This window comes from Mangifera indica, chromosome 5, assembly GCF_011075055.1.
Source record: "Mangifera indica cultivar Alphonso chromosome 5, CATAS_Mindica_2.1, whole genome shotgun sequence".
NCBI classification, from domain to species: Eukaryota; Viridiplantae; Streptophyta; class Magnoliopsida; order Sapindales; family Anacardiaceae; genus Mangifera; species Mangifera indica.
The window spans coordinates 407,056-420,008 of record NC_058141.1 but is presented as its reverse complement, the minus strand read 5'-3'; the positions used below and the strand labels follow the sequence as shown (position 1 = coordinate 420,008).

General features: G+C 32.8%; 1 protein-coding gene across 1 annotated transcript; it reads left to right on the top strand.

Moving 5' to 3' along the window:
* The first annotated feature begins 5,464 nt into the window (after positions 1 to 5,464).
* Positions 5,465 to 8,349, top strand: LOC123217693 (non-functional NADPH-dependent codeinone reductase 2-like). Its single transcript, XM_044638796.1, has 4 exons — positions 5,465 to 5,778; positions 5,955 to 6,201; positions 6,416 to 6,595; positions 7,967 to 8,349. Exons 1-4 carry the CDS (start codon positions 5,465 to 5,467, stop codon positions 8,189 to 8,191), a joined length of 966 nt encoding a protein of 321 aa, XP_044494731.1. The 3' UTR covers positions 8,192 to 8,349.
* Positions 8,350 to 12,953: the final 4,604 nt, after the last annotated feature.

The window sequence follows — 12,953 nt, the reverse complement described above, 5'->3', positions numbered from 1 at the left end:
ATTATTTGTATTTTAATATTATATATTATATTATCATTATAAATAATCATATTTAAATATATGATAAATTTGAAAATGTTTAATAAATAATATTCTTATTAATTAATAAAATAATTATATAATGTTGTAAAAATATTAGTTTATTCAATTATAATAGTTTAAATTAAAATTAATCAATTAAACTGATTAACTTGGTCAAACCGTTAACCATCAAGCTAGCCCGTCAAACTATTTAAGAACATTGATTAATACGTGCTGACCTATTTCGCTTGGAAGTGCAGATGAAAAATCTCTTGGGGGGCTGATTTAGAAGAACTTTTCCAAAGTTTCTGCTGACTACTTTTGGCGCAATGTAACTGTATGGGTTGTCGTCTCGTCAGTCGGGTAAGGCGTTTCAGTTAGGCTTCGGCTTGCTTGTTTTGTTAACTTTTGCTTTTGTCCTCTTCTCTGCTTGGTTGTGTCCCTGATGCTTCGCTGTGCCTCCTCCCGTTTGGTCCTGATCTGTGTGTTCTCTCTGCTTGGTTGTCTGGTGTTTGTCTCGTGGCACCGTTGGGGCCTCCCTTGACTGTGTGTTGGTTCTTTAGTTGCTCGTTGGGGGCTACTTTTGGTGGAGCTTTGGTCTTTCTCGGTGGTTGGGCCTGTGTTGCTGGTCTGTTCTGCTGGGTTGGTCCTTTCCTTCTTCCTCGGCTGCAGGTTCGGGCAGCCTTTTCCGATCTGCTAGGCAGCGTGTGTCGGGACTAGGTGTCTGTGCCTGGCGCTTCCTCTCTGCTTTGCGCGGGTTTCTTCTGTGTTTTAAAGGTGTTGTGCTGGCGTACCCTCATTAGTCTTTCTCTGCCGAGCTGGTCCTTGTGCCAGTGGGCTTGTATTTCGGGTGGTTGGAGGGCCGAGGTCCCTTTCCCTTCGGTCTTTCTTGGCGTGTGTGGTGTGTTCTCTCCTGAGCAGTGGGTGTGTGGTTATGGGCCGGGCTGGTGTGTTGTTGTTTGGGCTTCTTTTTAATTTTTTTCTGAGCTTCTCTCCTGTACTACTGGTCTCGTTCCTCCGCGTGGCGCATGTAGTTAGGGTTGGACTCGAGCCAAGTTAACTCGAGCTCAAGCTCGACTCGACTCGGTTCAAACCGAAACGAGCCGGGCTCTGCTCGGTTCGATCGAGCTCAAGCTGGCTCAGATTGGCTCGGTATATTTTTTTTAAAAATTTTTTATACAAAACGACGTCGTTTTGATCTCTATATATATATACAAAACGATGTCGTTTTGATATGAAAAATGAGTCGAGCTGAACTCGAGTCGAGCCAAACTCGGCTCGGCTCGGCTCGAATCCAGCCCTACATGTAATGTGGCACTGTCCTCTCCCTATGTTGCATTCTGTTCTTCTTTCTAACTTTAGTCTAATCCTACGTCAACAAATCAAGATAGAGATATTGAGTATATCTATATTTTGCCTATGTATTTCACATCAATTAAAAGTGGAAGAATTTGACTAAATAAATAATTTATGAACTCTTAAAACTGTCAAAATATGTTTTTGGTTATAAAGTTAAAAAGTTAAACCATGATAAATTATGTATCCAAAGTAAATAATATTTTAATAATGACTGAGGTTATTGGACCAAGATATTACAAAAATAGTATCAGAATGGGTCTGTGTGTTCTCTTAAACGATGATGAGGCAAACTTAAGCGAAGACATTGAGTCTGAGTTCCATAAAGGGGTGTACTTAGGAGGATTTGATGGACGAGGGATGTTAAAAAAATGGTATCAAAGTGGGTCTACATATCCTCTTAAACAATGATGGGACAAACTTCAGCGAAAACGCTAAGTCCGAATCCCATAAAAAGGATATATGTAATACCCTTATGGGGCGTTTGGTTGAGATATTTTAAAGATTACCTTGGTAATCTATATTTTATTATTTATATTACCTTGTTTGGTTTGTTAATAATAAAATATTACAGTAATCTTTTATTACCAATGCTGATGTGACAAATAATATATATAGTAATTTGATTACCACATTCATCTTAAGTAGTAAAAGATTACTAAGGTAATCTTGATTTGTTATAATTATATTATTATTTATTAATTTAAAAAAATAAATTTATTTTTAATTAATATAACAAATAATTTTAAAATATTTAAAAATAATTATATTCAAGGGTATTTAAGTAAAATAATTTATTAGTATTCTTTTATTACTGTTAACCAAACATATTAATTATTTATACCATTTATTTTTATCAAATTTTATCAAACGTAATAATCATTTATACCTAATAATTTTATCAGTAATTTATCTCCAAAGTAATCTTCTTGTTTTAGTAATAAAATATTACCTAAACCAAATACCCCCTTAGGAGGATTTGATCGTTAAGCTACTTAAACTCTCAAGACGAGTTTTGGGTTGGTTCTGATATGCTTTCCTACCCTCCACTTTTGATGCTGCCCCCTCTTCTCTTGGCCTTGTGCCCCCTGTTGCCTAAGAAGCATGGAAACACACAGGAGTGTGCGTTTCCATGAATTTGAAACGTTTTGATTTTTGGAAAGACGTGAAACTGGTATAAAACTTTTTGGGGTCATTTTGGTAATTTTAAATAAAAGGGAAACACGTTTCTTTAACATAAACAGTTTCCTATACATAAAAGAGGAACAAATCCGCTCCTTTTTATTCTGAAAGTGAATGACTCTAACCTATTATCTTCTCTTTTTTGTTGTCAATCTACTAGACATCTTCTTCTTCTCCCAACAATGGCTAATTGGGTTTGTATTAACTTTTCTTTCTCCCTCTTATTAATTCACATAAATTGAAAGAAAGAAAACTCATATAAACTATACAAACAAGTGTGCGTTTTTTTTGTCTTTTATGATACAAATTATTTTATACGGTTCTAACGCATCTCTACTTCCAAGGTTAATTTTTTTTTTGGAAAATATATATTAATTTATTATATATACTCAATTCTCAAGACTTTAATTAATGAATAATTCTCTGTCAATGCATGTTTCTGCTTGGTGTGTCAGTTTTCAGGATTTTGCCAAGATTTTTATTTTATTATAAAATGTATATTAAATTATTATATATATACTCCCATATGCCTATTTTATTCTCAAAAATTTTAATTTATTATAAAATATACATTAAATCATTCTGTCAATGCATGATTCTTCCAAGGGTGTCAGTTTTCCAAGATTTTTATTTTATTATAAAATATATATTAAATTATTATATATATACTCCCGTATGCCTATTTTATTCTCAAATATTTTAATTTATTATAAAATATACATTAAATCATTCTGTCAATGCATGCTTCTTCCAAGGTGTGCCAGTTTTTCAAGATTTTCCAAGATTTTTTTTATTATAAAATATATATTAAATTATTATATATATACTCCCATGTGCCTATTTTATTCTCAAAAAATTTAATTTATTATAAAATATATATTAAATCATTAAATCGTTCTGTCAATGCATCCTTTCTTCCAGATGTGTTTACATTTGAATTCTAATTTATTATAAAATATATATTAAATTATTATATATATACTCTCATCCAAGATTTTAATTTATTGTAAAATATATATTAAAATATTAAATTATTATATATGCTTTATTCCCCTCAAAACAAAATAATATATATGTATATATATTTATATTAATGCAATTTGATTGCAATATATATATATATATATACACACACATGTAAGTTATTTATGAAAAAAATTTATAATTATAATCTATAATTTATTTTATTAATAATTATTAAATATTTGATTTTACATAATTTAACCGAATAATTTTATAGTCTGTAATTTAAGGAAATAAATTACTGTTGTGATATTTTTGTTTAAGGTTTGAGATGTGTGATATATTTGTATACACATTTAAAAAAGAGGGTAAAAATTTCAATTTCCCATCTCCAAAAGCATTCCTTTTTCACATCAATATTGAGACTTGTTTAAAGGCGAAATGACTTTAAATTTTTTTTAATAAAAATATTGAAAAAAAAGGGCTAGCTAAATAACATTATACCCCAAAAGTTTATTAAATAACTTTTATGTCCATAATTTATATTAATTTTAATTAAAAATAAAAAATTTCTAATACAAATATAAATTGAGGTGTCAATAATATATAATTATATATTTATGCTAAATTGTAATTTACTAAAATTTTAGAGATGTTTTAAAATTATAAAAAGTTTGGAGTGTCTTCAAAATTTTTAAATTTTTAATATATTCTTTAGTAGTTTCAAAAATTATAATTACAATCCAAAAGAAATGAATGAAATGTAATAAAGTACGGGTGCAAATGACATATTAAAACTATAAATATCTTATGAAAATATATAAAGTGAATATAATAATTTATTAAACAAAATAGGAGGTAATGTCCATTTGACCCTAATAAGTTTTGAAAAATGACATTTACACCCAATATAATGATATTTGGATAAAATAATATAAATATACTTTGAGCGTTAAAACTAGCAATTGATTTTAACAAACGGATAAAACATTTTTTTTTTCAAATAAAAGATGAGAATATGTTATTTCATCGAACCTTTGATGGAAAATATCATTTGGCCTTTTTTAAAATCAAAACTTAATTTATCAACTTAAATTCAGGAACAACTAATACCAAAGATCATTTGATATTCTTGTATCCACCAAAAATCTTTGAATAATAGATATTCCATGTGGGAAGTCCTTAGATTATGATTTCCACATGTATATTGAATACCATGAGTAGATCGATAATTTAATAACTTAGAATCAGGAACAACTCATGCAAAAGATTTTTGTTTACCCCCAGGGTAGTTTGAGTAAGCATAGGTGGGACTCAAGCAACAAGAGCACATGAATTTGAAATTAGGAAAAGACCTACAAAAACAAACTTTTGACCTAATTATTAAAATGAGGTATATTAAGATTAAACTTTTAATTTATTTATTAAAGTAGGTGTATAAATGTTCATTAGATCTGAGACTCTCCCCTACTCGTCGTGGTCAGCTCAAGTTGACTAGGTTGAAAATGTCACTCTCAACAAAATGTGAAACTTGATTAGACCTAAAATGAGTAATCCAACTCAAGTAAGAGATTCACATTACTAAAAAATAAATAAATCATATAACGGAAAAGTGATGGGTTGAGGTGGATTAAGATCCAAGCCGAGTCGAGCTAAACTAAAGGTCAGTTTAAGCTCGTTTAAACTACTTTATAATATCATCAAAAAGTTGTCAATAAGATACCAAGTTATTAATTTAAAGCACTAATTCGAGTTCAACTCATTTAAATCGATTGATAGATTCAATAATTTGAGTTAAATTAGTTCAGATCGTATCTACTTTTAATAGAGGATAGACTTTTCCTTGGCCCTACCCTTCACTTATAAAACCATCACACTCCCGAGTAGAAGCCACACTACACCATAAAAGTAATAATATTAGTGACTGAAATAGCCTGAGAAAATGGTGAGCGTTCCAGTCATAACCTTGCCCTCCAATGGCAAAGCCCTTCCTCTTTTAGGCTTCGGCACAGCTGAATATCCATTCAACTCAACCAACTCGGTAAAAGAATCAACTCTCTATGCTATTAAACTCGGCTACAGACATTTTGATACAGCTGCACTTTACCTCTGCGAGCAGCCTCTTGGTGAAGCCATAGCCGAAGCTTTACGCCTTGGCCTTATAAAGTCTCGCGATGAGCTTTTCATCACTTCCAAGCTGTGGCTGAACAATGCCCATGGTCACCTTGTCGTCCCCGCACTGCAAACCACTCTCAAGTAACGTAGCCATTAAACGACCCAACTTTATTTCTTTTCTATAAAAAGCATCTAACTTTCAATAGTGAAAGTTTTGTTCGAAAATCTGAAAGTTTGATTCATTTGGTGATCATTTCTTAAATTTCTATCCCTTCGATAGAAAACCCGATTTGTAATCAATATTTTGTTGAATACAGGAATCTCGGATTGGAGTACCTTGATCTCTATCTTATTCATTATCCCTTAAGCTTGAGGCCTGGTTCAGATTCAAGCCTTTCAATGAAGAAAGAGGATATCATCAAAATGGACTTTGAGTCTGTTTGGGGAGCCATGGAGGAATGCCAAAAGCTTGGTCTTACAAAATCCATAGGAGTCAGCAACTTTTCCTGCAAGAAGCTCGAGGAGTTGCTTGCAATTGCGAAGATCCCTCCTGCTGTCAATCAAGTTTGTCAATTCTTTAACAGATTTTAATATTGGGATGTTAACACTTGGAGCTACCAAACTTTCAGATTTCCTGCAGAGAGGATTAAACTTTCACTTTCCCTCCGCTTACTTCTAAAACAAAAAATAATAATAATAATAATTTTGGTTTTAAAAAAAAAAAAAAAACCCTCAAAGTTGAGTTGTTTATCCCTGTATGTTTTTGTTTCTATGAAAGGTGGAGTTGAACCCAGTTTGGCAACAGAAAAAGCTTAGGAAGTTTTGTGAGGAAAAGGGCATTCATATAACGGCTTACTCGCCATTAGGAGCCAAAGGAGCACTTTGGGGAACTAACCGAGTCATGGAATCTGAAGTGCTCAAAGAGATTGCAAGTGCCAAAGGGAAGTCAGTCGCTCAGGTACATGATTGAATTTATTTTAAGTCTCGCCCAAGTTGGGATAACCCAACAACCTCTTTTACGCACACATTAGATTATCGATTCAATACTCCTCATAACTAACTATATCAGGGATAACTAGTTACTGGTTGAAGTTCCACATAAATCAGTCACTTATAACGACTTTTGGATAAAATTGTTACAATCATGGTTTGATAATAGAGTTAGGTGTTATTGGTCTCTCCCAACCCAAAGACTAACTCAAAGGGTGAAAATTTCTCTCCTACTTATAAACGTAGATGACTTAAATTGTGCACAAGACTCCATGCACGTGAAAGCCTCATGAAAGCAGTCCACTAAAAAGTTGTAAAATAGAGCAAGGAAAATTGATCACGAATCTCCAAGTCTTTATGAAATAATTAAAAAATGACAACTTGTTCCTGAATATTTGTAATTTAGTCCGGAGAATCTTGATCCCATGTCTCGAAGTCTCTGCCAATTCAAACTGACACCTTATCCATGAGTTCTTCACATGGGTTGCATATATATTGTTATGGCCTCCATGAGTCCTTCGTATGGGTATATATTTTTTAAGGCCTTCATAAGTGTCTTTCCCACCCAAAAAGCTAGTTCAACGGGTGACTTGAGTGATCACCACTTATAACAAAACCTCCCCTTAACCAAGCAACCGAATTAAAGAAGACGAAACATTCCCTCAAATGGGCCTCCAGACCAGTATTTCCCCAGCTAATCAGCAGGAAAGAAGGCGAAACCTTCCCCTAATTAGGCCTCCAAACTGGTAACTCCCTAACCAATCGAGAGTAGAGAAGGCAATACCTTGTTGACTCCGCTAAAGTGTTAGGTCTCCTACCCAAAAAACTAACTCAAAGGGTGATATTATTCCTCACACTTATATACCTACATTCAACTTAATTTTCAATCAATGTGGATAAAATCGTCCCTTGAGAGGATAGGTAGGGCAAAAAGGGCCTAAAAAACAGTTTAAAGCTATCCCACCCTGGGGTCCATGTGTTAAAACCCATAAAAACCACAAAAATAGGGGGTTTTGCAAAATCGTAGATTTTGGCCAATTGTGTTCACAGGTTTTGGGAATTCTCAATTAAGTTATCTATATTTACTTATGAGAGGGTAGATAGGGTGAAAAACAGCATAATATTGGCCTAGCTTTATCCCGAAACTCAAGGTCCATGTGTCATAACCTATAAAATTTGCAAAAATTGGGGTTTTAGCCAGCTTTACCCGAAAGTTTTAGGGATTGTCAATGGGATTATACACACACACACACACACATATATATATATCTGCGTGTGTGTGTGTGAGAACATTTACAGTAGCTTATTAATTAACTATTTTAATTTGGTGCATGTGAAGGTTTGTCTTCGATGGGTTTACGAGCAGGGAGTAAGTGTTCTTGTGAAGAGCTTTAACCAAGAGAGAATGAAAGAGAATCTAGATATATTTGATTGGAAATTAAATCAAGAAGAGCTGGACAAGATAGAACAAATTCCACAAAGCCGAGGAAATCCTGCTGAGTTTACAGTATCAGAGCAAGGCCCATATAAATCAATCCAGGCGTTCTGGGATGGAGAAATTTAAGCTCATTATCCTACTATTAATGTCATGAAAGCTCCCTCCAGCTAATAGTCGTTTAAGAAATAAACATCGAATAAGCAATTCAAATTAATTTCCTTTCATGGTCATTCAAAATTATTCATTGTGCTTTGTGATCAATTGAAATGGGATGAATGGTTATACAAAAGATCTTTGAGAAATCACAATTTACCGGTACTTTTCATGTAACACCCTTAGACAAATCTTGTGTCTTTAAAACACTATGGGATAAGACTATTTAAATAGTCTGTAAGCTCTTAAGTTGTCAAGATACATTTTGGGTTATAAAATTTAAAAACAAAACTGTGATAAATTATGCATACAAAATGAATAATATCTTTATAGTAGTTTTGACTATTGGACTAGAATATTACAAATGATGTCCAAGCCACTCATGTGTCCTTTTAAGCAACGGTGCAAACCTCAACATATATAACACTTTTGAGCAAATCTTACATTAGTAAAACATGAAAGATATTTGGTATATATAGGCATCTCACATTGCTTAGAGTTTTTGGGATTTCTCTATTTTGGGACCAATTTAGGTATAGTTGACTGATCACATCATCTAACTCTGGCAAAGAGAGGATGGATGGTGCAATAAATGGCTCAAAAACTACCTATGGTTATCCCACAAAAACAATGTGTGTTATAGTTTACAAAAAAAAATTGTGAAAATTGGGGTTTTTGTATTTGTTTATTTCAAGACTAATATAAGCACAAATATCATAGGTGACTAATCACAATATCTATCTCTAGCCAAGAGTCGATGGATGATGCAAAATACAACTCAAGAATTATTGATGGTTATTTTACAAGAAAAATCATGTGCTCTATCCCATAAAAAACCACAAAAACTAGGATTTTTGGGATTTCCCTATTTTGGAAATGAATTAGGGACAAATTTTGCAGGTGATTTATCACATCATCTACCTTTGGCCAAGAGAGGATGAATAGTGCAAAAAAAGGATAAAAAAATACCAATGGTTATCCCACAATCAAGGTTCATGTGCTATAACCCACAAAAAAAAAAAAAAAAACACCAAAAAACTAAAGTTTTTAGGATTTCTCTGTTTTGGGACCGATTAAAGCACAATTATTGTAGATGACCAATCACATCATCTACCTTTTGCTATGATGACATGGATTGTTCAAAAAAAGGCTTGTAAACTATTGATGGTTATCTTACTAAGAGATCATGTCATCCACCTTCTACCAAGAGGAGATGGATGGTGCAAAAAGCACCTTAAAAATAATTGATGGTTATCCCACAAAAAATTCATGGATGGCCTATAAAAAAATTCGTAATGATTAGGGTTTTGAGATTTTTCCATTTTAGGTTTGACTTAGGCACATATTATGTGAGTGACTGATTATATTAGTTACCTTTAGCCAAAAAGGGATGGATGGAGCTAAAAAAGACACAAAAATAAATACCGATGGTTATCTTGCTTAAAAAATGTGTATTAACACTCAAATCGCAAAAATAAGGTTTTTAGGAGTTTTTTATTTTGGGAACGATTTAGACATATATTTTGTAGGTGACCAATTAATAGGATTAATTACACAAATTTTAACTTTATATCCATGCAATTAATCAATCAAATATCAACACAGTTATCCAACTCCATATATATATAGGCTATAGAATACAATAATTAAAAGATTTGAGAATACAGACAAATCTGATATGTCATAGTTGATATCGATCTAACTCTAAATTTGATCGATTATCAATATGTGAAGCTAGCCTTCTTACCCAATAACACTCAAAACCAAAATGTGATAACTTGGATATGTATGTATATTGCTTATGTATGTTTTGGGAAGGAGACCTAGCTTTTTATATAATATGTTGTTGGGTTTTCCCATCAAAAGCCCAATAAATCACAACAATTCATACTTATCACTCAAATCAAAAGGCTCAATATAAAGTATACTCAGCTTTTACAATATAACCACATAATGTTCAATAAGCTTATTATGAACTATACATTTACTTGGTTGTGTTATAATCAAATAAAAGCATAATCAATGTGTGCCCACATAAGAAATTCCAATATGATCACGTTATCTACTGTGACAAAGAGGAGATGAATGTGTACAAAATGGCTCCCATAAAAAAAACCATGTGCCATAGCCCAAAAAACAACATAAACTAGAATTTTTGGGATTTCACCATTTTGGGACCAATTTAGGCACAAACTTTGTAAGTGACCGATCACATCATCTACCCCTTACCAAGAAGAGATGGATGGTGCAAAAAATGGTTAAAAAACTACCTGTGGTTATCCCACAATCATAACCCATGTGCAATAACCCATAAAAGAACCTCAAAAATTAGGTTTTTGGGGATTTCTCCATTTTTGGACCTATTTAAGCATCATGTCTTCTACCTTTGGCCAAGAGAGGATGGAAGGTGCAAAAAAAAAAAAACTCAACAACCATAGCCGATTATTCCAAAAAATGTGTGCTATAGCCATAAAAAAAAATACCAAAACTGAGGTTTTTCGAATTTTTCCATTTTGAGACTAATTTAGGTACAAATATCATAAGTGACCAATCATTTTATATACCTTTGGCTCTGTGAGGATGGATGGTACAAAAAATGGCATGAAAACTATTGATGGTTATTTTACTAAAAAAATTACGAACTATAGCTTACAAAATAAGGTATGATTTGAGTTGAATTGAGCTTGAGTTTAATTCATTTGACAGGAGTCAACCTTGAGTTCGACTCAAGTTTGGGTTTTTAGCTCAATTTGATATTAAAATAACATTGTTTTAATGCGTATTGGTCAAAATAACATTGTTTTAATCCATTTATATCGAATTTTTCAAGCTCACGAGCTTTACAAGTCAAATACTTTTAAAGCTCAAGCTTGAAAATATTAAATTATCAGGCTTAAGCTCAAGCTTCCTTAAAACCTAGCTCGTTTTGTGCTCATTCAAATCGAGCTCGAGTTTAAACAAGCTTGATTCAAATCTAGTCCTATTGCAAGGATCACAAAATTGGGGTTCTTGGGATTTCTTTGTTTTAACAATTTAGGCACATATTTCACACATGACTAATCATATGATCCTCCTCTTGTTAAGAGAGGATGGATGGTGCAAAAAATGGCTCAAAAATTACCAGTGGTTATCCCACAAAAAAAACCATGTGATAACCCATAATCATTTTGGGACTGATATAAGTATAGATTTCATAGATGACTGATCACAATATCAAACTTTGGCCAAGAGTGGTTGGACGGTGTAAAAAACTTCTTTAAAACAACCAATGGTTATCTCATAAAAAAATCGTACGCCCATAAAAAATCCAAACTAGGATTTTGAGCACACATTTAGTAGGTAATTGATCACATCATCTAACTCTAGCTAAAAAGGGATAGACAGTGCTAAAAAAAAGGATAAAAAACTATCGTGGTTATCCCACAATAGGGTCATGTGCTATAGCCCACAAAAAATTGCAAAAATTAGGGTTTTGGGGATTTCTCTGTTTGGGGACTAATTAAGGCATAAATGTAGTTGGTAACTAATCATGTCATCTACCTCTATTTATGAGGGTATAGGCGGTCCAAAAAAAAACAACTCAAATACTACTATTGAGTATCCTACAAAAAACCACATGTTATAGCTTGCAAAAAACCACTAAAATTGGAGTTTTTGTGATTTCTCTTCTTTTGAGACCAATTTAGGCACAAATTTTGTAAATGACCAGCCATGTCATCCAAATTTTGATAAAAGGGATTGGATGGTGAAAAAATGACTTGAAAGCTACCAGTGGTTATCTTATAAAAATATTGTGTGCTATAGCACACAAAAAATCACAAAAGTTGGTTTGAAGGATATCTTTATTTTAGGATCGATTTAGGTACAAATTCTACAAGTGACCGATTACATAGTCTACCTCTAGCCAAAAAGGGATAATGCAAAAAACGACTCAAAAACTATTGATGGTTATCCCATAAAAAATTGTGTGCTATAGCCCATAAATAAATCCCCAAAAACTAGGGTTTTCATGATTTCTCTAGTTTGGTACCATTTAGGCATAGATTTCATTGATACCCAATCACATAAGATACCTTTATCCAAGAGGGGTGGACGGTGTAACAAAAGGCTCAAATAGTGTCAATGATTATCACATGATTAGGTCTCTAGGTCTCATGTACTATAACTACTATTATATCCTTAGGTATTTTGATGATGTTAAAAACACAAAGTTGAATGTTTAACATTATCTAAGGAATGTGTGAAAAATATTACCAAATGGACAAAAATTTAAAAAATATAGAAACAAAGCATGCATGCCCGTGCATCATGCCTACACACTCATGTGTTAAGCCAAACACAAAGAGAAGTGACCGTATAGCCTCCGTGTGCTATTTTGAGCAAAGTCAAAGAAGCCAAACTAGATACATGGCCATGTATAGGAAAAATTTTGTCATTTGCATTTTCATTCGATTCCCCGTTCAAGTTTATGGAATTTTGGGAGAAAAGGATGGAACAACCATGCTTCATCATAAAAAGCCTATGCATGCATTTTTAGAGAAGAAAATCCAACCATTGGAAGCTCTAACCAAAGATTGACCAAGCGAAACAAAGTGAAATTTTAACTGACACACAACTATGTGTCTTACTATTCATGAAGAAAGTGTTGATTTCGAAGCTCAACGGATATATTATCCCAACCAATGGTTACACGAGTCATTCTAACCATCCAAGACTATAAATTAAAAACTATTTG

What these genes read in the sequence shown, in the direction of transcription:
- LOC123217693 (XM_044638796.1), top strand. Translation starts at nt 5,465, where the DNA reads ATGGTGAGCGTTCCAGTCATAACCTTGCCCTCCAATGGCAAAGCCCTT. An exon ending in TCCCTCCTGCTGTCAATCAA is followed by an intron (nt 6,202 to 6,415) that starts GTTTGTCAATTC and finishes TTTCTATGAAAG; the next exon opens with GTGGAGTTGAACCCAGTTTG. An exon ending in AAGGGAAGTCAGTCGCTCAG is followed by an intron (nt 6,596 to 7,966) that starts GTACATGATTGA and finishes GTGCATGTGAAG; the next exon opens with GTTTGTCTTCGATGGGTTTA.